Below are 26528 nucleotides of genomic sequence, written 5' to 3'. Positions count from 1 at the left end.
GAATCCTGTCAAATGCCTTTGCAAATTCCAGCAGTATCAATAGAGTAAGGCTTTCCTTTATCCGACTCTACTGTTACTTTATTATAAAAAGTAAGTTACTAAAGAAAGACTTAACCCTAACAGAACCATTTTGTTCCTTATAAAGTATATTTCTGGCTAATTAGTCCTGAATTCATACTTTTATTAACTTCTCCAAAACTTTAACCACCACTCCTGATATACTAATTGGGCTTATAATTTGCTACTTCTGTCTTGCAGCCTCTCTTATGCAGTGCAATTACTTTCCCCTTTATAGGATCTTGACCAGAACTTAGGCCTAATTTAAACAGCTTGGTCAGAAGAGGTGCCAATTCTCTCGCACATTCTCCTAACATATGGGACGATATAAAGTGCTTCAAAAACTGTTACGTAATCTCCACGTTTTAATATCATGAATTATAACTAGATGGCAGCACTTTTGAATAACTTATCCAATAATCAGATTACCATGAAAAATCCATGTAGTTCAGACACGCGTTTTAGAAGTGGCGATAAACGTTGGAATAGCTATGAATTCGGCCTCTGAATAAATTGCACCCAGATTATTTTCATGTGTAATTAATGATAAGTTATCTTTGAATTATACAGATGTATCAGAACGCACTTTACCATCGAGCTGTAATCACATTAATTTCTGGGATTGTTGTTGGAATTTCACAGCTAGTAAATATGCAACAATACCAATAATCGCCATCTAGTGGCAATTGGCAATAAATTGAACTATAACAATGATTTAAATTGCATGATATTAGCAGGAAATGAAAATTATGCTTGATAAAAAATAATACTTCCGTTAATTTCGTTGGCATTGTGCCAGTTTATACGTTTAAATTTTAATTTCTTTGAACAAACTTAGAAACTAAATAAAAAAATAAATAAAAGCGATTGGGGAAAATAAAAAGAAAGAATGGTGGGAAAACTGGTTTCCAAGGCAACACATTTTCTCTGTAATAACACTTAAAATATAATTTAATTTATTTCACTGAATCATCTCAACGTAAGGCAATCGCAACCTAATTACACTCACCTCGTGTGGGAAAAATGGACCAAGAAGAGATGCGCAGGTTGCCACGAAAAAATTCCCCGTCGATAAACTAACGAGGAGCCACAGCTGCTTATTGGAAAACCTCCGAGTGCGAGGAGACGGATGACTGGTTGTTTTATCCGTCGAATGACTGAGAGAAGTCCCTTCGCTTGAATCGACTTTCAAGTGATCTGAAAGGAGAAAATATATTTTAAGACAGCTAGAAGCTTTTCGCCAATGTGTTTTAACAGGGTTTGTATCCCTACAATCAATTTTAAAATGCACCAGCAATTCAATGTGGATTTGCAAAAATTTATGAGAATTTTTCACAAACGTTAAACTACTTACATATTTATATATATTCACAAACTCCACCTAGTGGTAAGAACTCGAAATGTGCAACAATAACACTCTACGTGATATTACTAGGAAGTGAAAAATTACAAAAAAAAAAGTTTATGCAAACTACAAAAAGTGTGTTTCATAAATTATGATTAATTCATAAAATTTTTGGTTACCAGTGATATGAACTATCGTGCATACTAAGAATCCAGATCCTCCATTTAGTTCATTTTAAGGCCCCAACTATACAAGCTTTGCAGTGAATAAATTAACTATGGTGTATTTGAATCAACTTCAAATTATTTTTATCTCGCAGACATTACAATTCTGTGGGAATAAACAGTTCGTTTAAACAGTAAGTACGTTTCTTTTTGTGGATTGCTCTTCAAAGTCTATTGTACAATTTCTTAATAACACGAAAAAATGAATAATATTTATTATTAAAAAGAAACAACTTAGTTGTCTCCTCATATTTGTAAACAGTCAAACTATCTCTTTCCACCATGGAATTGTGAATGCTGTGTTTTTTAAACGTCATGCAAAAAGGCATTTCTTAGGAATTACGTCGTATAAAAGTTAAACAAAATCATTCTGGCCGCTTTCGCATATTTCTTCAGAATAAAATAAATTATTTCTGGAACATTCATGGAATCCACCAAGAGCGGAATCGCTTATAAATTAAAGTTACCACGAAATTATATACTTGGGTTAACCCTTTATCCAAGTGTAAGCAAACAAAGTATGCTCTTGGAGTATTTTCAAGACTGGGGCAACTCGTATAGAAGCTAATGACCTTCACATTACTTCCCTTAGTAAAGCACATATCCTTTAATTATGGGAAGGGTCACTACCCAGACCGGTTTCGACCTTTATTGAATGTTCAAGTACAGGTCAAACTCCAAAAAAATCAACATTGTTTCCCCTCAGTAACAGGCTCACCCTACCACTGAGAGCTCTCAGAACCGGTTGGCTCTACCCAGTGGCAGGCCCACTCCACCACCGAGCAGAGCCGCTCATTTGCACATCTGAGGGATAACAGCAACAGTCGAGCCTCAGTTAAAACTTCATTGGCTACAGCATTGAAATTCATCACCCAAGCTTCCAACCGGTATCGACCCTCATTCAGGTCTCGTCAGTGGAGGCAGAACCAGAGGTGATGCTAAGGTTTACAACTTACAACATTACTGACCTAAGGGGCGAAGCACAATGCTTTTCATATTCCCCGCTTTCTTAAGAGAAGCTGTGAGTGGAGTTAGTTTTATGAGTTAATTGCCCTGAGTGGGCTTGGAGATTAGTCCTCAGTGTTGTAGTTTAGGATGGCTTTTGGTCTTTTTATGTTGGAAATAATCCATTGCGTCATAATCTGCAGCCAATTGGATCAGTTTGTTAGGGTGCACAGATACTTTTGAGAAGAATTTGGTTGCTATAGTCTGCATGAAAGTGTAAATATAGGGGACATTTGTGTCACCATGAAGTTGCACAGTACGTACGAACGATGGGGCGTTCAGGATCATTCTGAGACATTTGTTTTGCACACGTTGCAACTTAAGAATATTAGTATTAGCGGTATGACTCCAGGCCGGAGAAGCGTACGTGAGTATTGGGCGAATCATCAGTTTATATATGAGTAGTTTGATTCTGGTGTTCAGCTTACTCTTCCTGTTGATTAGCAGGTAGAGCTGAGCTATGGTTTTTGGTGTATTTGTACAGAGAGTCTTGATATGGGAGCTGAAAGTCAGTTTTCTGTCTAATAGTACGCCAAGATATTTGATCTCAGTTAGCCATGGGATTTTGGTATTGAATAGGAGGATATCTTCTTTAGGAAGCATTGATCTTCTAGAGAATAGGACGGCTACGCTCTTCAGGGGATTCACTTGGCGAAATATTGTTCGATTGGCAATAGGTTTTCTTGCAGTTTCTTGATGGCTAGATGCGGCTCTAATCCCTTAACGTACCAATTAAAAATCAGAAAGCGATCGTTTTTCTGCCAAATTTTTTGGGCGAGGCTGATTTGCTGGATCAAATTCATCATTTGAAAAATAATGATGAATTTGTGCAAACGCAAACGAAATAGCCGATACACTCCGTTGGCAACTTTTCTCGGCTGCAAGGAAATAGGCACAAGATTGTCTAGCGTCTATATGCGGCTGTATTTATATGTTAAACCAAAATTCACAATCAATTTTGGTGCAATGAACAAAAGACGTGTCACAGACATCTTTGTATGTTAAGGGGTAAAAGATCTGGCCAATATCGCAAAATCATCAGCGTATATAGGGCTTTGATTGATGACAATGGGTTGGGCGGGATATCATACAGGTATATGGAAAATAGAATCGGTGCTAGTAAGGATCCTTGTTGAACTCCAGCCAAGATGCGTTTTTGTGTCGAAACTACCCCACACATCCTAACTTGCATGCGCCTATCGGAGAGGTATGTCTTGATTAGACGAATGATTCCCATTGGTATACCAGTTGATATCAGTTTATATAACAAACCATAATACCAAACCTTATCGAATGCACTGGCTATGTCAAGGAAAACAGCCCCAGTGCATTGACGCCACTTAAAGACCGTGGTGATATATTCTACTAATTTGTATATTTGTTGCGTGGTGCTATGAAATTGGCGGAAGCCCAACTGCCCCGGAAGGATATTTAGTTCGTGTACTGATTCTTGGAGTCTGGTAAGAATTATCTTCTCGGCAAGTTTACTGAGGTTTGAGATGAGGCTGATTGGTCTGTAACTTTGAGGCAATCGAAGGTCTTTTCCAGTTTTATGAATTGGTATTATGTCCGCCAGTTTCCAGTAGGAAGGGAAATGTTTGTAGTGAAGGATGGAGTTAATTATATTTGTCAGATGCACAATAGCTCTACGCGGTAGTAGCTTTATCACCTTGTTGGAGATACCGTCAGGTCCGGGGCCTTTTTCTTTTAAACTTCTTGATGATATCATATATTTCAGCAGGTGATGTGGGTGCAATTCGAGTGGAATATGTGGCAGACGATTTGAGTGAACATCTTACGTGTCGGTGGATCTTGTATATGTGATTGAAATCTAAATGATCGTAGGAAGGATTGCATTTCTAAATGTTTTGCTATTGCTTCAGCTTTATCTGCATCGGTGTGGTTAAGACCTGAATCTGTTTGGAGGAGGGAAAGAGGTTTATTTCTGTTTTTAACCCTCTCGCGCACATGTCCACTATGGTGGACGGCTACTATTGGTTTACTTCACAGCTCCATGAGACATGTTTTGTAACCTCTGATGCATGCAGTCCACTCTAGTGGGTTTCTTCTGCATAGTAGTGTTACCTAGTGGCTAAAAATGCGACTTTCACAGTCGTAAATTGCTTTAATTTGTACTTTGTAGCCAAGATGGCGGAAATTCATGCATGAGAGGGTTAATCTTTCTGATAAGATTCCATATGGAGTGGTTATCAGGAGAAATCGTGGTCAATTTTTCTTCCCAAAGTTGATTCTATGGGCTGTGAGGGCATCTCTCACTGCGGAGTTGAATCTATTTAAAATCCGTTTGTCTTGTGGCGCCCTAGTGTTGTGGTATCTTTTCCTTGCTTTGTTCTTTTCCCTGATCAGATTCATAATATCTTCTGGCAAGTGGTTGGATCTGCGAGTAGTTGCGGTGATAGTAACTGCTGCACAGGCTGTATTAATCTGTTCAGTTAGATCTTTTACAGCTGTTTCAATTTCTTCTTTGGATTTTATGATGGATACAGAACCAATATATTTCGAGAGTATAGTTCGCCCACCGTTTGTAGATCTCTCCTTGGCATTTTGCCAAGAATAGTCGATTCATGCTGAAGGGGAGAAAGAAATGAAGGATGTACGAATTGGTCGCCAACATGCGAAATCACGTGCTTTCTTGTCTGTCGCTGTACTAGTACTAGCTCGCTTCTTTGCATTATTTTTTTATTATTAAATTGTATGATGGATCCAGTACAGTCAACACGTTCTGTTGATAAACGTTTCAGTAGCTCTTGCAAAAGAATATTGAATAATGTGCTGACATTCTGCGAAAAAGAATCGTCAGACGGCCGTCTCCTTGTTCCCCTTTCTAAAGTCATAAAACGTGCAAGTGCAATTGCGGGCGTATCGGGGTCGACTGTTAAAAGAATTCGTAGGGAATCAAAAGGTGAAGGTAAGCCAAAATTTAAATCTCCTAAAAAAAAAGCGCCAGAGTAAAGAAACCCATCGAAACCGTAGCTTTGAATGATTTTGATGTAGACGTTATAAGAAGAACTATTCACGAATTTTACGTGAATAGAGAAAAGTGTGCCAACTGTTCTGAAATTGATTCCAGTGCTTAAAGAAAAAATTAATTTTCCTTGGAAAAGAGAAACTTTAAGGAAAATACTTCATGAAATCGGATTTTGTTTTAAAAAGTTCCAGAATAAAAGGAAACTTATCATGGAGCGAAGTGACATTGTTTTATCTAGAACGCAGTATTTGAGAGCAATAAGACGTTTCAGGGAGGAGAAAAGACCGATTGTGTATCTAGATGAAACTTGGATTGATAGTAAATTAACTTATGGAAAATGTTGGAAGTCTAAAGAAGAATGTAGAGTGGTACAAACCGGAAATGCCTCGCGGCGCATAATAATTTTGTGTGCGGGTGGAGAAATGGGTTTTTTTTTTTACCGAATTCAAACTTACTATACAAAGCCAATTCAACTATTGGAGATTACCATCGGCAAATGAATTCTACGATCTCCGAAAAGTGGGCAAGAGAAAAACTTATTCCAAACCTTCCTAAAAATGCTGTTGTTATAATTGATAACGCTTCATATCACTGTATTCGATTAAACAAAGTTCCAAATTGGTCTAATAAGAAGCAAGTTCTTATGAATTGGCTCTCTGCAAATAACATTCCCCAGATATGCGAAAAATTGAATTGCTTAATTTGGTCAAAAGAAACTCGCCCACAACTAAACTATTTAAATTCGACACGATGCTCAAAGAGCATGGATTTCTAGCACCATATCATTGCGATATTAATGCTATTGAGTATGTTTGGGCAGAAGTGAAAAGTTTCATTCGCCATCACAACATAACTGGAGATATTGACACGTCGAAACTTCTTAAGCTTTCAGAACAGGCGACTAAAAGAATTACAGTTCAAAACTGGGGAAAATATTGCTCTCATGTTACCTTATTGGAAAACATATATTGGGACAGAGACGGAATTATCGAAGAATTATGCGAACCTTTGGTGATCAGTTTACAGTGAAAGCGATTCGGACACCGATTCAGATGACTATGAAGATTAAAATGGATTTGATAATGGTATTTTTTCCAATATTTTTTCGCATGGGCTTGTTAAAAGAGTCACAACAAGTCGTAAATAATTAATCGGTTTAGGACATTAAAGTCTCAGTTCTCTCAACTGTAAGTTTAGAATATTTAAGTTAATTTGAAAAAAATTCTGTTTTCTGTACAATTGTTTTTATTTTATAGAAAACTTTCTTAAAAATAAACTTAGTTAAAATTTTTGTTTTATGTTATACCTTTTTTAATTTTGTTAATACTCTACGTACATTTTTCCAACTGTTATACAAGCAAAATAATTACACTTTAAAAACAGCAATGTTCGTAAAAAAATGTAAATTTTCCGACCTGTAATAATAAACAAACACATCCCAGAAGACAGATTGATTACCTTATTATCGGAATGGATTCTCCTTTTTCTAACCTGCACAGAAGTGTCGATGGACCTCTAATCGGTGGGCGAACTATAGATCATTATTTTATTAATCCATCATGTAATTATTCTTATTCTAAATAAATGATGATAGATCATCAATCATCATGTGATATATATATTTTGTGAGTTCAACGTATCTCTTCATTGGCCTGTGGAGTAAGATAGGCTGAGGTTCAGCAGATAGTAGGAGAGGAAAATAAAGATAGAGTGCATAGTAGTAGAGTAGATGAAAGAGGCCTCAGCTGACCTGTTTTAGCTTGACCCCCCAGGGGTGCTTCTAAAACGGTCGTTGATTTTTCACTTTTGAAAAGGAAAAATCCTGAAAAAGGAAAAAAAAGGAGAGACTAAGCAAATTTAGCAAGTGTAAATATATCTGAAGACTATGTGGAAGACAATTCTATAGAGGAATGAGTTTGCCGAGCAAACCCAGAACAGTATAACCAGGAAAAGAAGGGAGATGACCTGGCCCGGGAGACGCCGCCCTGAAAAGGGCTTGGGACCACCTCGATGTTGGCCTTCGCAGTCCGGGTTTGTTCAGATCAACCCCAACCTGGGGACAGAAAAACTTTCAACTGCGAAAGGACTAGACATACCTGTGGGTTAAACGCTGATGAGGAAGGAAGATTGAGGCAGCGTCAACACCTACAACTTGAAGGTGTTATAGGTGCACACAACCGGATTCCCCCCCCTGTATGATCTGGCAGATGGTTGGTGGGTCGCACCATCTCCTCGGGAACCACTCCTCACCCCGTAAGCACCTTTCCTGCTCCAGGAAGCGGCAGAGGTAGGCTGAGAGACAGTTCTTAACACGGAGATAGATGCGATCCTCCTCGTTAAGGTGTTTTTCCTGATTTTCCAAATGTGATGTTTAATCACATTTATTAGGAAAATCAGGTGTTTCTTGTTTTTGGTTACTGGGGGAGGAAACTGTAGCAAGGCTACTTCGGCGAATGTGAGCGCTGGGATCGCAAGCACCTCAGCTAGTCTGTGCCAAACACTCTACTGGCGGGCAGTGAAAGAAGAAGTGCCCTACGGTTTCTACCGCGCCGCAGAATGGGTTGCACGGTCGCGAGTTGAAGGCTGATTTTACCAGTTTCACCGGGAGTCTGCCGTAGGCGATTCTCCAGGCTAAGTCCCGGTGAAATGGTTGTCCCCAGCTGTTTTTTTATGTTGGTGAACAGCACCTCTTCGTTTGTGTCCAGATCGGGCTTTTCCCCAAAGTTTTCAAAAATTTTCCAGTACAGCTTGTTTGGGCTGAGCTGAAGTACTCGAACTCCATCCGTTGCCATTTTTCTGAAAAGTTTGCATATTGTGTAGTACCACTCTGGCACCGTCTCCGCACATGGTCCGGCGTGGCCAGTGGTCCCGAAGTAGGGTAGGAAAAATCCTAAGAAGTATTTAATCAGATTGCCGGAAGGGTGATTTGATGCCAGTGCTTTCCGTATGGTCTGAGCAGTGTTGGTTAGGTGGCAGTATTTGAGGATTGGCAGGGCGAATCCCCCTTGTGTGGGGGGAAGATGGAGAAAGGCCCTGCGCATCTCGTGTTTCCTGTTGTTCCAGAAAACGTCAGTGATGTGTTTGTGAATGGCGTTGTCTTGTGTGCCTGTGATGTTTGTGGTGTGCAGTAACATCGTTTTTAGGACTGTTTTGATAACTGTTGCTCTACCTTCGAATGATAGGTAGTTGGGACTGAAGGGTTTGAGTTTTTCGCGGCATATTTCTATTAAGTGTTGTGTTTGCAACACTGGGGTCTCTAGGAAGGGAATTCCTAGTATTGTTAATGGGTTTCAGACCATACGGAAGACTGGCAGGGTCGAATTTCCCATAAATTTAGATTTTTGTTTTTTCGGGATTAGTGTGAAGACCACTGAGCATGCTGAACTCTCGCAGTATGCCGAAGAAGATGTAAATCAAGTCGGAATCCCGAAGGGTTCCGACAATGTCATCGGCATATACGACAGTTTTGCTCTGTTTGGAGCCTAAGGGCAGCGGTATTCCTCTTACTGCGCGCGTCTCAATTTTTTTTAGAAGAGGCTCTAGTACTAAAGAAAAAAGAAGGGGGCTAAGGGGACAGCCTTGCCGAACCCCCTCTGCGTATGGGAATGGGTTCTGAAAGAAACCCATTAATCGCAATGTGCGTTATTGTTTTACCGTACATGCTTTTGATTGCTTACCTTACGCAGGCCGCCAATCCGACTTTCTCTAGGATATAGTGCAGGATGCACTAACCATCCAATCACACAAATTCACTTAAAAATTAAAATAATGTCACTTGTTTCAAGAGTTTTCAGCCCTAATAAAATAGAAAGTATCTTCTCTCTACCAGGACTCAGGTGCGGCTCGTGCAGAGGCACTGCGCACTGCAGCCCCCCGTTATTCTCCATATATAAATATATTTATTAATATTTGCTTGTAATATTTAATTTTACCATCAACAATCCCGTACAATTCTCTTATTTTGTTATAAAAAAAATAATAAAAATCCATCTTATAGCACTTAAGAGGGCGAAGGACGCAATATGACACTGTGTTTACCACAGTGTCATATTGCTGCGTACAAGCATATGCACGTCATAGTGAGATGCGAGCTCTTAACATAATGCGGCACTGTCCGTGGAGCAGTTCCACTGTTGTTTATATGCAGTTTGCGCCAGTAGTAGAGTGTTCGTAGTGCTTATCGTGTTTACTCCGTCTCTTTAATATTTGGACATTACAATTAAAGACATAACATTTGTTATAGTTTTTATTTTAGAGCATTATTGGGTTATGATAATGGATTTTATTTTTTAAATATTTTTTTTTTAATTATACCAAACTGTATACTTTTATCGATAATAAACAATAATTTTTTATGTTTAATTTTTGTTTTAATTTTTACCATAATTTTGATGTTTTATCGAAACACGTGTACACTGTACTTACAGTGTGTATGTATATTTCGAAAGTTGCAGCACCCCCCCCCCCACGATTTCAAGCCACGAGCCGCCACTGCGTCTAGGACATAATTCGGTCCAGGGTGATAACCTCAAGTACTCCACATTCATTTCTATTATCTGTCCGATTACTTGCGTCTAATGAACACACAAAAGGAAATCCATTCCAAATTCAGTTAACTGTAAGCGAAACGAGATTCGCTATATACTACTTATAGCTAATCTTCTCCCTTTCCATTTTTAGACTTTTTTTTTTTTTTTTTTTTTTGTAAGAGAGGTCAAAACAGATTTTGTTTGTTGCAAGTTCACAATCATCCTCTAATTCAGTACTTTACGATGGTGCAGATGGTATTAGGCATTTGATCTCGTTTGGTTACATGTTTGTACAAATATAAATGAAACGAAGTTCGTCACCTGTTAGAATAGCAAAGCAACCTTTTACAGATTTGAACCTTTCATACATAGAATTATCGTAAACATGTTTTATTTCAGATGTATACCATAGTGGATGACCCAGGAGAATGAAACTGCAGCATTTCAGATTTTGTTTGCGATTTAAAAAAAAAAAAAAAAGCTTAATTTAACACGGCCAATTTTGCACCAGCAGGGAATAAGTGCCGTCATTTCGTCAACCAGCCGCTAACAACAACACTGCTTGACTTGGGAAATATCATCGGCTAGTTAAGTCTGTCTCACGGCGTTACATTGGTTGACCAAGTGTATGCTTTAACTGAAAATATGCTTTGTGTTTACAAGCAAGTACATTTATTTTTGGAACTGCAAAGCAAAAGGTGACCTTGAGAAATACCAATAAATTAGAACTGTCCATTCACATGGAGAATGTTCATTTATGGACCAAACAGTCTGTGTTTCCAACTAGATAGAGCTCCACATGTTCAATTACCTCACCCATCATTACTATTCCCAACATTATATGAGTCCTTATCCGAATGAAGTCTGGCGATGCAGGTCGAAAGAAATTATTCTGGATGCAATACTCGAAAGTATTGCTTTTAGAGTTAAATGAAGAGATCATTGCATCCATCTCCATTGATTAGAAGGTTCAACAGGGCTGCACTTCATCGGAGAATTAAATGCTACGGACTACATTCGAAATGACCATCGATAGATCGAATAACGAGCATTATTTCCAAATAAAAGGCAAACATTATGTGTGCTTATAAGAATTTTTTTTGATATTCATTTCTTTTTTATATTTAAATTAGGGGTTTGAGATGATATTTAAAGCATGTAATTTTTAGTTGCAAAATATCTTTTACATGATATTCTAAGCCAGTGCTTCCCAAACTGTGTGTCGTGGCCCCCTTGGGGGGGGGGGAGTTTTGTTAAGGGGCAGTGAAATAATTAAAACAAATATAAAAATGTTTTAAGATTAAGTGTGCCATGTCAAATGTGTATGTTAGATGCTATAAATATAATATTTGCATTTGATTTTTGCGATATTCTCTGTGTATGTTTTGTATTGAATATAAATGCAATATATATATTATAAGAATATATGTCTGTAGGAAGATTTTTTTCCCGATGGAGGCCGTGAAATATTTTAATTTTTCCAAGGGATCCCTTACATCCATAAGTTTGGGAAGCACTCTTCTTACAATTTGCCTTATTTCCATACCGATTAGGAATTGGGGATTCCTCCTTCCTCAGATTCCTCTTCTTTCAGAGTTTATCCGTATGAGAAATTCAAAACTGTAAACATGCAGTCCATTATCATTTGTCCTATTAGGTCATTTCTATGGGTTATCACACTGTACAACAGATAAACTGCATCATTCGGATGAAAAAAAAAATTTTTTAAAGTGATTACTTAAATTTGTTTACAAGACTATCAGACGTCGTTTTCTTTAATATATAGGTCATCCGTAAGTAGAATGTACGGAGTCATTAATTCTCTAAACAGATCACGGCAATGACCCACGAAAAAAAATTATGGAAAATAAATGGAGACTCCTCAACTTTATTATTCTTCATAATATTTAGAAATTCATTTTCCTTTCTATGCGACTTACGACGCAATAAGAGAACAAAATGCAGTATCTTAAATGTTAAAAGATACCAAGTAATATTTTAAACTTGGTTTTAATCCTTTTTCCCAAGTAAGCAAACAGACAATTAATTCAAGTTTGCGCCTGAACATAGTTCAAGTCTGATGCAACTCGTGGTAAAGGTGGAGTAAGCTCTGATCGCTCTCTTTAGTATTTCCCCTAATGCGAAGCACATCCCCTTGCGGAGATGTATGATGCTATGCATTAAAGGCAAGGGCCACTACCCAGACCGGTTTCCCTGTTTAAGTGCGAGGTAACCTCTCCAAAAACTCGTGAGATCCCCCAATAATGAGCGACCCGCAGGATCAAAAATTCAGAAAATCAGCGTTGTCCCCCCCTCAATAACAGACTCACCCCGCCACTGAGAAGAACTCTGAGAATCGGTTGGTTCTACACCGTAGCAGGCTTCCCCATCACCGAGCAGAGCCGCTTATTTGCTCATCTGAGGGTTAACAACAACAGCCCTGCTTCAGTTAACTTCACAGGCCACAGCATTTCCATTGATTACCGGCCCACTCAGGCCCTGGATGACAGCAACAGCCGAACCTCAGTTAAAACTTATTGGCTACAGCATTGCCATTCATCACCCATGCTTCCAACCGGTTTCGACCTTTATTAAGGTCTCGTCAGTCAGAGCCAGACCAAAATGCCAAGGTTGAAGTAATGCAGAGCTTACAAATTTTACCTAAACAAGTTGCCACATGGTGCTTTGACTTTAAATAAAAATCTCAGGATGAGAGAAAGATGTAGAAAGTTTTTTTTTTTACCTTGGGTATACTATACGTTAAAAGATACGAAGTAATTTTTTAAACTTGGTTTTAAACTTGAACTAGTTTCAGACTTGAACTATGTTCAGGCGCAAACTCGACATACTTGTCTGTTTGTTTACTTGGGAAAAAGGATTAAAACCTAGCTTATAAAATTACTTGATATATTTAACATATAGTATACCCAAGGTAAAAAACTTTCTACAAAGTACAGTATCGTTTGTGAACAACCTCTTTTAAAAAAGACACGACCATTACTTCCCTTCTGACTTATTTTTTTACAATAAATTTAATTCATTTATCTGTCATTCAGTTTTTATAAGACAGTACACTTCTCTAAATACGTCCACGCTTAGATGTTTGGTTACTCATGCCTACATCTCCGTAGAAAAATGTTATCTCTGCCTCGTACATTTTTATATTTAATAAAAAAAAGGGATTTTTTTTTAAGCCTCGAACATCTGAGGATCTCTAATTCATCTAAGAACATTCGCAAACATCCATCTTAAAGAGAAATTATACACACATTCGAAATACTTAAAATAATCCAAATATCATGAAATACAGTTTGTATACTTTCCTTTGTCACTTGAGTTCCTTTTCCAAATTATCCACAACGAAGCATTTCCGTGCCCTCCCACCGGATGAGACAGAATTGAAACACTCAGTAAAATACATCGATTTCACTGCTTCCATTGTAGTGCATGGGGGTCAAATGCTGATATCCCATTGTTTTCTTTATATACTTTCAATTTTTGTGGAGTTCTTAAACTTAATCGTGCACTATTTACTTTTTTCTTCTGAGAATTATCGCATTTGATAAGATGCTACGATTTGGAAATAGAGGGGTCAACCAGTTAGCCAAGTAAGCGTGGCTTACTTTCAGTTACGTTTAATAAAATAAAAATAACGACTACTGTAGCACAATTACATTACTGATATTAATATAATAACATGCGATCACTTTAAACTCCTATAACGTGCTATTACATACCATCGCGTTTCGTCATTCTAGAACGTACATCCCTTCGGCAGTTCCGATGGTTGACTTCCTCAAACACTTTCGGCTCTTGATTACATCCGTAGGCATGTACACTATTTCCTGTGAACCTAAGCTTCCTTATGTCCTTGATTTGACATAAGGAAGCTTAGGTAAGTTATATATACGTATGCTCGCATGCTTAAAAAAAAAAAAAGCCTTGAACTCTGGCGGCTGACACTAATAGAAAATAAATAAATAAATAAAAAGCCAACAATTCCACGCCATTGGACAACATCGCTGGAGAGTGAAGGGAAATGGTTGGCGTTTTAAAACTCATTTGCTTCAATGCCATTTAAAAAATATGTTGACTAAATAAAATTAAAAGAAAGCCATAAGTTTAAAAAAAATTGCTTGCTTGATGTCTTAAAAATAAGGGTAAGGTTTCGTAATTAATAGCCATGATTTTAACGGGGTAGATGACATCTGATTTAAATCTTTCTTGAAGAAAGAAATCACGTGGTAGACACTGACAAAGTTTAAAAGCTGAGAAAAGTTTCTTTTACGTATGATATATAATTTTGTAAGTAAAATATTTGTTATTCAGAACATTTTATTTTTAATCACCACGGAAATAATAATACCTCGCCACAATAAAAAAACTGTACTACGAGAACTTGATTTTAAATAGTGCTTCTTGACAGGGCTTGCAAAACAATTTCAGCATTGGATCGAATCAAGAAACGACAATTAATGCATTTTAAAAGTACTAAAACATCTAAAAATGCAACTTCGTTTTCCCTCGTTTTCATCTACCTCCTTCTTCGGACACACCTTCATAGGTTCTGCAAACTTAAAATGATTTCGACCAAATTTGGTTTATGATCTCATGCTTCCAAAAAAATTAGCCCAGCGGAGCAAATGAAGAGAGAATTTCAAAGAGAAGAGGAGGAATTGGGTCCTTCGTAGATACCTCTACAAGTTGTATCCTATAATTGTTTTCAATATAGTTGATTCTTATGCTGAATAAGGTTATTTGCATATTTTTGCTTTCTTCAAGTCTTTGAGTTTGTAATTTATCTTCCTGCATATTTCTTTCATAAGTCATTCGTCCGATGCTCTCTTTTTGTATTTTTCTATTATTCTCATTATTGATATTCAGTTTAAAGAATGTAAATTTCCCGCTGAAATTTTAAGACAATACGTCATCAACAATAGCATTCATAAAAAAATAATTACTCAAAATCCGTTGTAAACAATCCAATTTGTAACTATACCTGAATCATTACATCCTTCCCTTTACAACCCTCTGATCGTGCAGAACTTGTCAGAGGATATTAAACAACTTAAGATACAACTGCATTTCAGATTTAGCCGAGGATTAATAAACAATGCAAACTGTAGGGAAGCAGAGAAGGAATATATACTATTATCATTCTTTAATATTTGAGATACCATTGAATATCATTATTAAGGTCCGACTTTATTTTAATATGAGGTTTTTAATAAACAAATATTTGAAATAAAGTCTTATTCGTATTCAATTGTAAATATTATTTCAGAAGTATATTAAATGAGAATCTATGAGGGAGATTAAGTTTAGTGACGTACACATTCTTCCCTTAGTAGAATGTGTACTTCTGTCTCCATTCGCAGATGGAAACAGAAAACCTATACGGAAAAACAACACTGTGGCCGGGGGGGGGGGGGTGAAAGCATTGCACACGTAATAAAGAAACATGAAATTTCATAAATTAAGTCATTAAAAAATTTATATAACGGCTATAGTTCAAATTACCTCTGTTTTTTTCCATAGCTGTTGAAGAAATCCCCACTTTTCCAGTGTACACTCATTTACAGTCCAGTTCACCCTAAAAGCAAAGGGCATTGTGTAATGGCAGTCATTGCACCATGAGTATTGTTAATAACCAATCGAAATGCTGCCTTTATAATAAACATGTCTCTTGCATTCTGGTTTACTTACGCGACATCTTATAGATAACATACTATTAACCTCCTCCAGTCAATACACACAAAGCAAAGGTCACTTCGATTGGTATAGGGAGGAACAAATTACCATAAAAAGCCTCTATTGGATTTATCGGTTATAGACAGCTCAGTAGTTGGTAAGCACATATTTCATTTCACTTAAATATATTTGGTAAGGTATTTCACTTAAATAAACAATAAACGCTATATATATATATATATATATATATATATATATATATATATATATATATATATATATATATAGCGTTTATTTTAGACAGCGATGTATTTGGTAAGCATATATTTCATTTCACTTAAATATATTTTATATATTTTATATTTGGTAAGGTATTTCACTTAAACGCTATATGGGTTCAAAGTAGCACATATAAGCTAGTAGAAGAGGAAAGAGGGATTCTGTGAATACTTTACAGTTTTGGGCTTAATAAGGAATCATTTTTAACAATGAGTACAAAGACATATAGCTGCCAGTCGTTGTCAAAAAAAAAAAAAAAAAACACCAAAGAATGACAGTAGTCAATTTTAGCTATCCTAGATTATTTAGGTGTCATTAAAAATACAATCTAATTAATTTATACATATTTTTAAAGTTAAATATTTTAAATTTTAAAAGTATATTAAAGCATCCAATATGAAATCATATAAATTATTATTTTTAATATAAAAATATATGGAATAATAAACAAAAATTCCATCAAATACACATAATTATACCATACTTAGTTCTCAGTAATACGATTGGGATATTTTTTTTCAACCACAGAATTTCTACAACCTACAGCATTGTGGGTAGCATATAATATTTTTTCAAAAATCTCCTACGAGAAGTTAACCATAGACAATTCCCGCCAGAGTGTTAGCATATCCGCTTTCAAACTAATGAGCTGTAAGTTCTAATTCCCCCGTAGACATGGATGTTTGATTGTCTTTAGACAGCAGATGACTTTCATATTTCGTATTACATATCGTGAACAACAATAAGGAAGTTGAATAAATAAACAGTACAGCGCATGCGTTACACTGGAATCCCTCTATGTATACAGTCGTGTGTTCATAGATTAAAAACTATTGGACTGAAAATAAAAATTAAAATAAATGAGCGTTACAAAACTTGACATTACAGATTTATTTAATACAGTGGTGGATGACAATTTCTCACACTTTAGAAACATTACACAATCATTGCGATTGGAGTTGGGTCGATGAAGTAGGACTTAAGCACTTTCTTTGTATAAGCGTTCATGTTTATATACGGATTTACGTAACAGCTTTGTGTTTTTCCCATTGGATCCTGTGGCTAGTGTTTTCAATTTCATGTTGTGCCAGGCCAGATTTGTGAAGTTTGATGCAGTTTTGATGTTCAGAGATATTTTTATTGACAGATCCTCCTGTTTATTCATAGCAAGTAACCAGATGCAAATTTAAATTTGAATAAATCCACAATGTCTGATGGAAATGTATGGGGTTAAAATTCTATTCTCTCTTTGTGAGGGATTTTTGTGAAGCGACACACAATGTCATAGCTTACCAACATGTCTGTTTATGTATTTTATTCTTGTAAGAAATTCTGTGGATTTTTTTTTTAATCAAAGAATCTCAGTGACCAATGAGGAGGCGAGAAATCTTGAGATTTTATTCGCGGGTTTGCCTATAGAATCTACAATAGGTGTAAGTGTGGACAGTTAGGAGAGGGGGGGAAGTCTTGCATGGTATGTTCTAAGTCTTTTGATAGTTTCTTGATCTGCAGATGTTGTTTCTTCCAATAACTCGATGTGTTTATACCCCTATAAACTCATCGAGGATTCTCACCCCTATGCAACTTGAGAAACGGAGTCATGATGCTTATACTCCTGCTATTTTGAACATCAAAATAGCACCTTTCACATCTTTATTCCGTTCTTTTCTAGATCTGGTTCCCAGTCTTCCATAGAGATTAATCTGGAGACGAACCCAGGAAAAGACCAACTCTAGGCGACCAACCATGAATGAGTTGCTCACCTGCGCGCCTGTTGCCTCCGTGGTCATGGTAATCTGGCAGACTTCCGGGTGTGAGCATGAAAGAGCTGAACATTTGATATGTTAGAGCTAGAAAGATGAGAACCATTTCCTTCTCTTTTACCTTTCCAATTCTCACCCCTTCCTTTCCTTATTTTAGGAGTACGCTTGTCTCTTTTATTTAAATTAGCCAATGATAAGTTTCCTTTACTCCTTCAGGCAAAGGTCGGCAAAAGTCAGGTGGAGGAGGGGTTGCCAGATGGTTTCACGTGAGTCGTTCAGTGGTTCTCAGACTGTCGAACCGACATAAACAACCTCGAGGAGTACACTCAAGGAAGGAAACGAGCCATAACGCAGTCGGTAAATGATATCTCCGATCATCTGCTCTCCGAAACAGGAATGCTACCCCAAATCAACTACGAACTGACCTCGCATCGACTACAGGAACATATGTATCTGCTTCCATTGTTCACAGAAGACTTCACGAAGGTGGTCTATATGGAGATCGGTAATCTGCATGCCCCCTATCCCCAAGCCAGAGGAGAGAACCTTTGAAATGGACCAGGATTATACCCGTAACCAGTGGCGGGATCGGTGTTGTTTACAGACGAGACCAGATTTGCTCTGCAAACGATACCAAGCATGCTCTGATCTAGACAAAACTAGGGGAACGTTATCATCCCTCTAAAATATGTGAAGGGGATGAAAGGGACACTTATAGTGGAGGTAATGTGATGGTATAGGGAGGCGTATCGTTGAACGAACGCACTGACCTGTATGTGCATCCTAGGGGAACCATGAATGCTGTAGCTTATAGGCGATGAGATCCTGGATCCCCATGTTCGTCCGTATGTAAATACGATAGGAGAGACATTTATCCTACGAGTCGATAATGTTTGTCCTCATCGAGCGAAGCACGTGGGCCAATATCTGTAAAAAAAATATTTTGGTACGTACAGACTGGCCAGCCAATTCTCTTGAACTTAATCCTATTGAGCATGTCTGAGCAGATGCGTTGTTGCTCTCAACCCCCTCCTCCCCAAAACCTAGAAGGATTTATAAAAGCTTTGCAGGAGCAATGGTTATTATTACTATCTGAGCTCCTGAACAGCATTATAAACAGTATGAAACATCGTTGAGCTCTGTATTGCTGTGACGAGTTGATTGTTCATTTTTTTGATTATTCAATTAAATGATTTTTCAATAAGGACCACGGTCCTTATTGATCAATCTCATTTTGACCATTGTCTTCAATGGTCAAAATGAGATTGTTCAACCAACAAATCCCATTTGTTGCTGAATTAAACCATTTCTTTACTATTTTTGAGGATGTTTCTTTCCCATCTCATATCATACTTGGTTATGAATTTCACAAAAATTCGTCATAGAGTTTTTGAGTTATCATGATCTTTCTCTTTGCTCCTTAATTCAAGAAAACCAGTCTAGATTCAAAAGTAATATCCTCAGGTGGTATCAGCATTCTCCTTGGTTGGAATAACCGGGGTTCGAATCTCCTCGAGGAGGGACAGAACACTTTATGTAGAACTTTCAAATAAAGGATGAGTTAGCTGCTCTCCCATTACACACATGAACATATATTTCGGCTTACGATTAACTACCTTATCCTAAAATTATGGTTATTACGATTGTCGATCTAGGTAGGCCGGGGCCTTTAAATATCGCGCAGTGCCAATTGTTTTATTGTTATTACTGATATGTAATAGGAAAGCTTATCTGGAGAAGCTCTATTTCCAGTATGCTTCACTATTACAAATTAGTATTAAAAATAAGAATTACATGGAACTTACGTTTCAGAAAAAAATATTCAATATTATCATTACCCTTTTAATTTAATAAAAAATGTATTTATAATAATAATAATAATAATAATAATAATAATAATAATATCGTTATTATCTGAGAATTTTTAAGAGATTCACTTTAAGAATAACAGTTTAAAAATGTTATGGGTAATCTATTATTCTGTCCAGTTTTATGCTTTTAAGTTTATGTACAAGCAATCTACATGCATTCTGTAATCAGTTTTTTTTTTTTTTTTTATTGTAAAAGCAAAAATTTACAGTCGGTGAATAATAAACTATTGAATAGTTTTGTGTCTTATTGAATTATACCGTGGAACTTCTTTGTTCCACCTCATTTGCTATACAATCTGTAAACAATAATAGCAATAACCAAAAAAATATGTACACCTGTTTTGGAGAGAACCAAACTCCTTTGTTGCTGCTGTTAATTCGATCACATGGTGACCGTCAGATTCTCTTTAATATAAAGAGTTAGATACTGGAAAGCCGCTAACTGAGATTGTGACGTCAAGATAAATTTGCTTTTTCATTTTTTGTAATTAACGGAGTAAATTCGTTTGGATCTTCCATTTTATGATAGTAGCGCCACCACAATCCAGAAAAGATCATTATTATTACCTATAACAATAAAAAATAAAATAAATAATTATCAGTTGAATTAATGAATACAGTTTTGACGATTTGCATAAATTATTAATATTACTACTGGGAAATTGATTCTAATTTAAAACAATGTATGCTATTAAGGTTAGGATCAATTTATTAAACACATAAGATTCGAGTTGGGATCAGGAATGAGTTTCTTTGCTGCAATAATTTTGCAAAGATTAAATTTCTAGATTTTTAGTATCTATTTCGATTTTGAAAATCGAAATAGATACTAAAATCTACCCTTCGAGCCCAGGTCGTTTAAATCTCAAGCATTTTCTTGGGAAAAAAATTACTTCATTGTCATTATTTTGTTGTTATTATACATTTTTCTACTTATGTGAACCTCAGTAGATATCGATGATATGCTTTGAATTGAATGGAATGGGTTCCAATCCTGTCTGTGATGCAAAAAATCTTTATAAAGACTTTTCAAATGAAGGTGAGTTAGCTGGTTTCATACTGTGATATTAATGAACTCATGAGCTTATATATATATATATATATATATATATATATATATATATATATGAATAAAACATGTAAGAAATAAAGAAAGTCTTGAACCCTTCATCTTCAAAGATGAATAGGTAGTATTAAGTCCTAATTCGATCTTCAAATCGTCACCAGCCCTGAATTCGATTAGTGGTGGTGGCAAATGGGTGGTCGTCACCACCAATCGAATTCAGGGCTATTGACGATTGGAAAACCATGTATATATGGCAGACAACTTGTGATATTAATGAACTCATGAGCTTATATATATATATATATATATATATATATATATGAATAAAACATGTAAGAAATAAAGAAAGTCTTGAACCCTTCATCTTCAAAGATGAATAGGTAGTATTAAGTCCTAATTCGATCTTCAAATCGTCACCAGCCCTGAATTCGATTAGTGGTGGTGGCAAATGGGTGGTCGTCACCACCAATCGAATTCAGGGCTATTGACGATTGGAAAACCATGTATATATGGCAGACAACTTCCACCATCTCGTATTCTTAACCATGAAATAGTGTGAGTCCTAGGGCCAATTTTTTCTCATTTGAGGAGATTGAAAAACTGAGTCTCCTTAAGGAAAATACTCAACTTCCTTTGCCAAAGATACTTTCTTTGGCAAAGGAAGTTAATAACTACAACTCCCTTTGCCAAAAATACTCAACTTCCTTTGCCTTTCACCATTTTTTAAATGGTGAAATATTATTACACGGGAAACTCCATGGAGTTCACTCATCGAAAGAGCCTTAAACATTATGCCAAGCACTATCTCCTCGCTCAATTTCCGAGGATAACTTTAGTTCTCCCAGCACCAGACTTTTTCTGAAAAATACTCTCTGTACTAGTCCTGTAAAATTCTTTCAGTAAATTGTGTATGTCTAAATCAGGTCGCCCTTTCACGCTTATTATTCTGTGACCAAGAAATCTTTAACCTATCCTCATAAGGTGCCTTCCATAGACTACCACCATTTTGGTTACTTGCCTCTGTATCCTCTTTACCTCTTCCTCAGCCCCAAATATGATGGTTTGGGGCTTCCTCAGCCCCAAACTATCATATCTGTACGCAGTAGTCAAGAATGGCTCTTATCAAAACCTTATAAACAGGTATAGTAACCTACTTCTCCTCGTCAGGGAGTTCTTCAATAACCAAGTAATCTGATGAGCTGTTTTAGCCACTTTAGTCTTCTTTATGCAATGGAACTTTCCCTTTCATTTCGATTACCTAGCACCTTCCCATAATACTGAAGCGGATATATCATCTAATCCCATAGTTGTATTCACGTCAGTGTTCTGTAATATCCGATTGGACTCTATTTCATCTATTTTTATTTCCATACAAGCCCTTGCTGCCTAGTAACTGCAATATCTTCATTTGGATGAAATACCCTTTCAATTGAATCGCTTTGTAATCCAACTACATTCGTCTGCTTCAGTTACCTCCATACCATTGGCATTCGTCAAAATTATCCTTCAAATTGCTGTGAAAAAAGACTCCTATAATCGACGATTAGAATTGAGCCAATAATTGTATTTTTCCTGGTAGACTGGACAAAATAAAAAAATACATCCAACCGTGAGGCATGAATAATAAGTATATTTTTAAATCACTGGAGTCTATTGAGTGTTAGATATGAAGTAAACTTCTAATTCCTCTGTATAATATAATAACATATTTCTTGGAAAGAAAAAGCTATGCTAGTCTTGCAAATATTCAATTTACTTCTACTGTAATTGATTTGTTGCTGATACTTACAAAAATGCCTTCAAGGATAATAAAAGGCAAAGTTGCAGTACGGAATCCAACCTCGCTTAACAAAAGGCCACCAACTGTGAGTCCTAAGAATAGTCTGAAAAAGTAAATGCAATTTATTTAAACTGATCACTCTTAATATTTTAAATTTAAATTTAATTTAAATAAAGTATCGTTTTAGTGAAACTAAAGTTTCCAAAACTAATCTGCATACAGCTAAACGCTGAAGAAAATCGAGACAGCGAGAGAGAGAGAGAGAGAGAGAGAAAGGTCATTTTTTCTTACCCCAGTCCAGAGCTGACAGACAACACAGCTGTCACCATGCCGTAAGTACCAAAATCTTCAGGAAAATGTCTTTTCCTAGAATTTTTTTTTAAAATAAGATAAGAGACAGAAAGAAAGAATTTGTGTTTTAAATATGAGACAAATAATGATACCGGTTTATTTTTTTAATGCTTATTCAATAAATTGCAATGCTTACTCAACTGTTGTTTACGGGTATGTTTTTCCTATACATGTATTCATACTTTGAATATCTTCCATTTTTAATTTAATTTTAAAACTCTTCGCTATACATAAATTTACTTCTCATATAAATGTTCCTTTTTCCGTTACAAAAATTTAGCGAAGAGTTCCAATGCTCAACATTTAGGACCTATTTTTTTAGTGTTCTTGATTCATATGGTGATAACAGGGTTTAATTTTTACGCCAACAAAATAGAAACAACTAATCAACGATAAAGAGCCAAGAGGCTATTTTTCCGGAAGCGTAAATTAAGTTAAGGGGATAATAAATCCCTCATTATTTTAAAGCCGGATACAAAACTCGGAGATCGAAATCTAAGAGAGTTTCATGCCGATGAACGGCGAGTCCCAAGCGTAAGTGATCACCTGGGTAGTACAACACTAAGGCAACTCGTTGCAAAGGTATTTTAAATTGATCTATTGTGGATTAGTGTATACCGCTGTACAGTTTATAGCCATTGTGCAAGCTCCGTCACTATCCTTAATATTTTCTCATAATGTAAAACGCAGCTCCTAGGAGATGTATTACTGTTTTACATTATGTGACCTCAATAAAGGTCGAAACCGGTCTGTGTAGTGACCTCTCCTCATTATGCAAAACAGTAATACTCCTAGGAGCTGCGTTTTACATTATGAGAAAATATTAAGGATAGTGACGGGGACTTGCTCCACCTTTGCAACGAGTTGCATTAGTGTTGTACTACCCAGGTGATGACTTACGCTTGGGACTCGCCGATAGTTCATCGGCATGAAACTCTAAGATTTCTATAGATTTCGATCTCCGAGTTTCGTATCCGGCTTTAAAATAATGAGGGATTTATTATCCCCTTAACTTATCCACAACTAATCAACTTTCCCTACAAGTCTTCAAATTCATGGAAATTAAAGAAAAAGCGAAATGAAGATTGTAAAACTAATGGAAACGTGAGTTATTATCTGCATGAATTATTTTTTCTTTAAAAATAATTCAAAATTTTAAAATAGGTACAAATGCGCACCATGAAACAATCGCTTTGTTTTACTAATTTAGACTTCAAAGCTACATTTTAATATATTAAAAACTTTACAAAGTGTGTATAGTATAGCCCTGTGAAAGCGCGATTTCATCCATAACGCTGGACTTCCAAAAAAAAAGTTTATTAAGATTTATTCTAGTCGCTGACTAGAGGAACATTTTCTAGGAGATTTTCGGCTAGTTCAAGAGGTAGCCGAACTTCGGCAAACATGTTTACTTTTTCTCTTGTAAATTCGTGTTTTTAATCCTAGAACTCAAAAAAAAGTGTATAATTTATTACTATTTCGGACAATAATATATACAGAGTAGCGCAACAACTTCCACGACAAGATAGCCGTTGTCTGCCTTATTTTCCTCCCTGGAAACCTACGAAATCATTGATAGTTTTGAGCCACCTGTCAATAACGATTTCAATGCGATTTTAAAAAATAGTTTGGGGTTAAAATGCTCTTCTTCCTCTTTGCTTGGTGAATAAAATGCATCAGAGGATTTTTTTATAGTTTTGATGCATGCATACACACTGTTTAAGTCAGTATTGTTGATTCTACCATTTGACTTCTCTTCACCTTTGTGTATTTTTTCTTTACCCTTAGTTATAATTTCTCCTAACGTATACTATGTTATCCATAAATTTCATTCACCTCTTCTGAACAAGTGAGTCGACAGGGCCCATAAGAGGGTCATGAAGTTTTCCTCCCTGCAACTCACTTCGAAAGCAAAACTATAGCTTTTCCTCACACAACAGACAAGACAATGAACAAGAATCAAGAATTATAACATGTCTCGTAGGTATAGTTTGGTTTAGTAATTCTAACCAATAAACAAGTGATAAAATGCACGCTTTTCCTGTTTCCTAAGAAATATAGCAAAGCAAGTTTAGAAGTGTCATATATAACAAACAATAGTCAATGTCGTTAATGTGATTTAAAAAATACAATGGTCTGAGATTAAGGTCGGGGGCATCAGAATGTATTGAGAGATCTCAGCATACCAGCTGTTGTGAAACCTAGGATCACAGGAAGGTGGGTGGGGGAGATCGCATCTGTAGATTATCTGAAAGTCAAGAATTAGCTCCATATTTTATATTTCTTTATTTTTCTGATGAACAAATTCCAGAGGCACCCTATTCGTGAATATTCACGTGTGATGTTGCGGTTTAGTTTTACTTAAGTGGCCTTATCAATCTTTGCTTCAGTTTGTAGTTAAGTTAAACATTATGATAGAGACACACTCAAATTCGTCTAATGTATTTTCTAAATACAGTACATAAAGGACAAACTGCCATTTATAGCTCCATCAATTTCTTCTCAGTGTCTAATATAGTTTTCAGCAACCATTCATATTAATTTTCAGTTTTATCCCTTTCATCTTCCTCTTAATACGTTAGGCTTAATCACCTGTCAGGGCCAAGTAATTTGGTTTTAGAGAACTATCACTCTGATTGGGCTATGATTGGGATAGAAAGCTAACACCATAACAGTCAGATGTACAGTATTTGAATATCTGGGCAATTTGTTTATTTGTCTTGAGTGATGAAAATCCCGAGTTTCAGGTAGAACAAAACCATATAAAGTGGGTGACTCACCTTCCGTTGAAATGTGCTTGTAAATTTGAACCTTGATTTCCACGGAGTTGTCGTTACCGGCTGAGCGACAAAGGCGTCTTTATTATTATTATGAAAAATTTTAAGAAATTTAAATTAAACTCAACCAATGGAGAGGGTAAGTTAATATCTGCATAGTTTTATTTTTTCACCCGCTTGATTTCATTGATGAATGAGCATGCATGAAACTACATTCTTAAGTTGCATTTCCACAGCTGATGTCCACTGGGGAAATCTTTTAGTTCCGAGAGTTGCCATTTGGTGTCCATTATGCCACAATCCTGGTATTAGCACAGGTTAGAAGAAACAGAGTCAAGCGGACAATGACTAAATGTGTAGATATTTTTTCAGTGAAGCTGTTATATATGGTATTTACATATTTCTCTGTCATATACTATTTTACAAAGGAAATAGATGGAGCTCCTTTAGTGTAACTAAATTTTTGAAGACTATTTGGCAGGTAGTCTTCACCTATGAACATTTACTGATAGTGAGTGTGAAGTATTAATAAAACAAAATATTTCAGGAGCGCGAGAGAGTATGGCAGACTACTGTCGCCATCTCGTGGCTTCAGGAAAATTCGACTCGGGAACCGCTCGAAGAAAGACTTAAAAAACGTTCCTCTACTCGGCGATTAGAATCGAACTTAGAAGAGTCTTTCTTTGGGTGGTCTAGCGCAACGAATGTGAATGTCATTTTTTTCTAATATTGGTGGCTACACAGGCACCCAGTTGATTTAAATATTCACTGTGCTAAATTATATGAAGAAAACCATTAACT

The 26528-nt window shown here is 36.3% G+C and overlaps 2 protein-coding genes across 5 annotated transcripts in view; both read right to left on the bottom strand.

The window, feature by feature from the left end:
• LOC150107004 (MFS-type transporter SLC18B1-like) overlaps positions 1–15731 on the bottom strand; it is a 52729-nt gene extending 36998 nt beyond the window's left edge. For 2 of the 3 annotated variants that reach the window (XM_090392881.1, XM_090392883.1), the window contains exons 1-2: positions 13887–14002; positions 1067–1254 (exon numbers count right to left, since the gene is read on the bottom strand). In XM_090392881.1, the coding sequence (XP_090249007.1) occupies positions 1067–1254; positions 13887–13902 (204 nt within the window). In that variant the 5' untranslated portion in view covers positions 13903–14002. Of the gene's footprint in view, positions 1–1066; positions 1255–13886; positions 14003–15669 lie in introns of those variants that run through there. The other variant, XM_090392882.1, reaches the window with a different exon arrangement.
• Positions 15732–19918: 4187 nt separating this feature from the next.
• LOC150107003 (MFS-type transporter SLC18B1-like) overlaps positions 19919–26528 on the bottom strand; it is a 42092-nt gene continuing 35482 nt past the window's right edge. For both annotated transcript variants that reach the window (XM_090392879.1, XM_090392880.1), the window contains exons 12-14: positions 22891–22965; positions 22609–22702; positions 19919–20320 (exon numbers count right to left, since the gene is read on the bottom strand). In XM_090392879.1, coding sequence (XP_090249005.1) covers positions 20210–20320; positions 22609–22702; positions 22891–22965 — 280 coding nt within the window. In that variant the 3' untranslated portion in view covers positions 19919–20209. The remainder of the gene's footprint in view (positions 20321–22608; positions 22703–22890; positions 22966–26528) is intronic.

This window comes from Typopeltis vanoorti, chromosome 5 (assembly GCF_054136105.1).
Source record: "Typopeltis vanoorti isolate ZY-2024b chromosome 5, IOZ_Tvanoo_1.0, whole genome shotgun sequence".
Taxonomy (NCBI): Eukaryota; Metazoa; Arthropoda; class Arachnida; order Uropygi; family Thelyphonidae; genus Typopeltis; species Typopeltis vanoorti.
The sequence above is the reverse complement of the archived record's forward strand: the minus strand, read 5'-3'. Positions and strand labels throughout refer to the sequence as shown.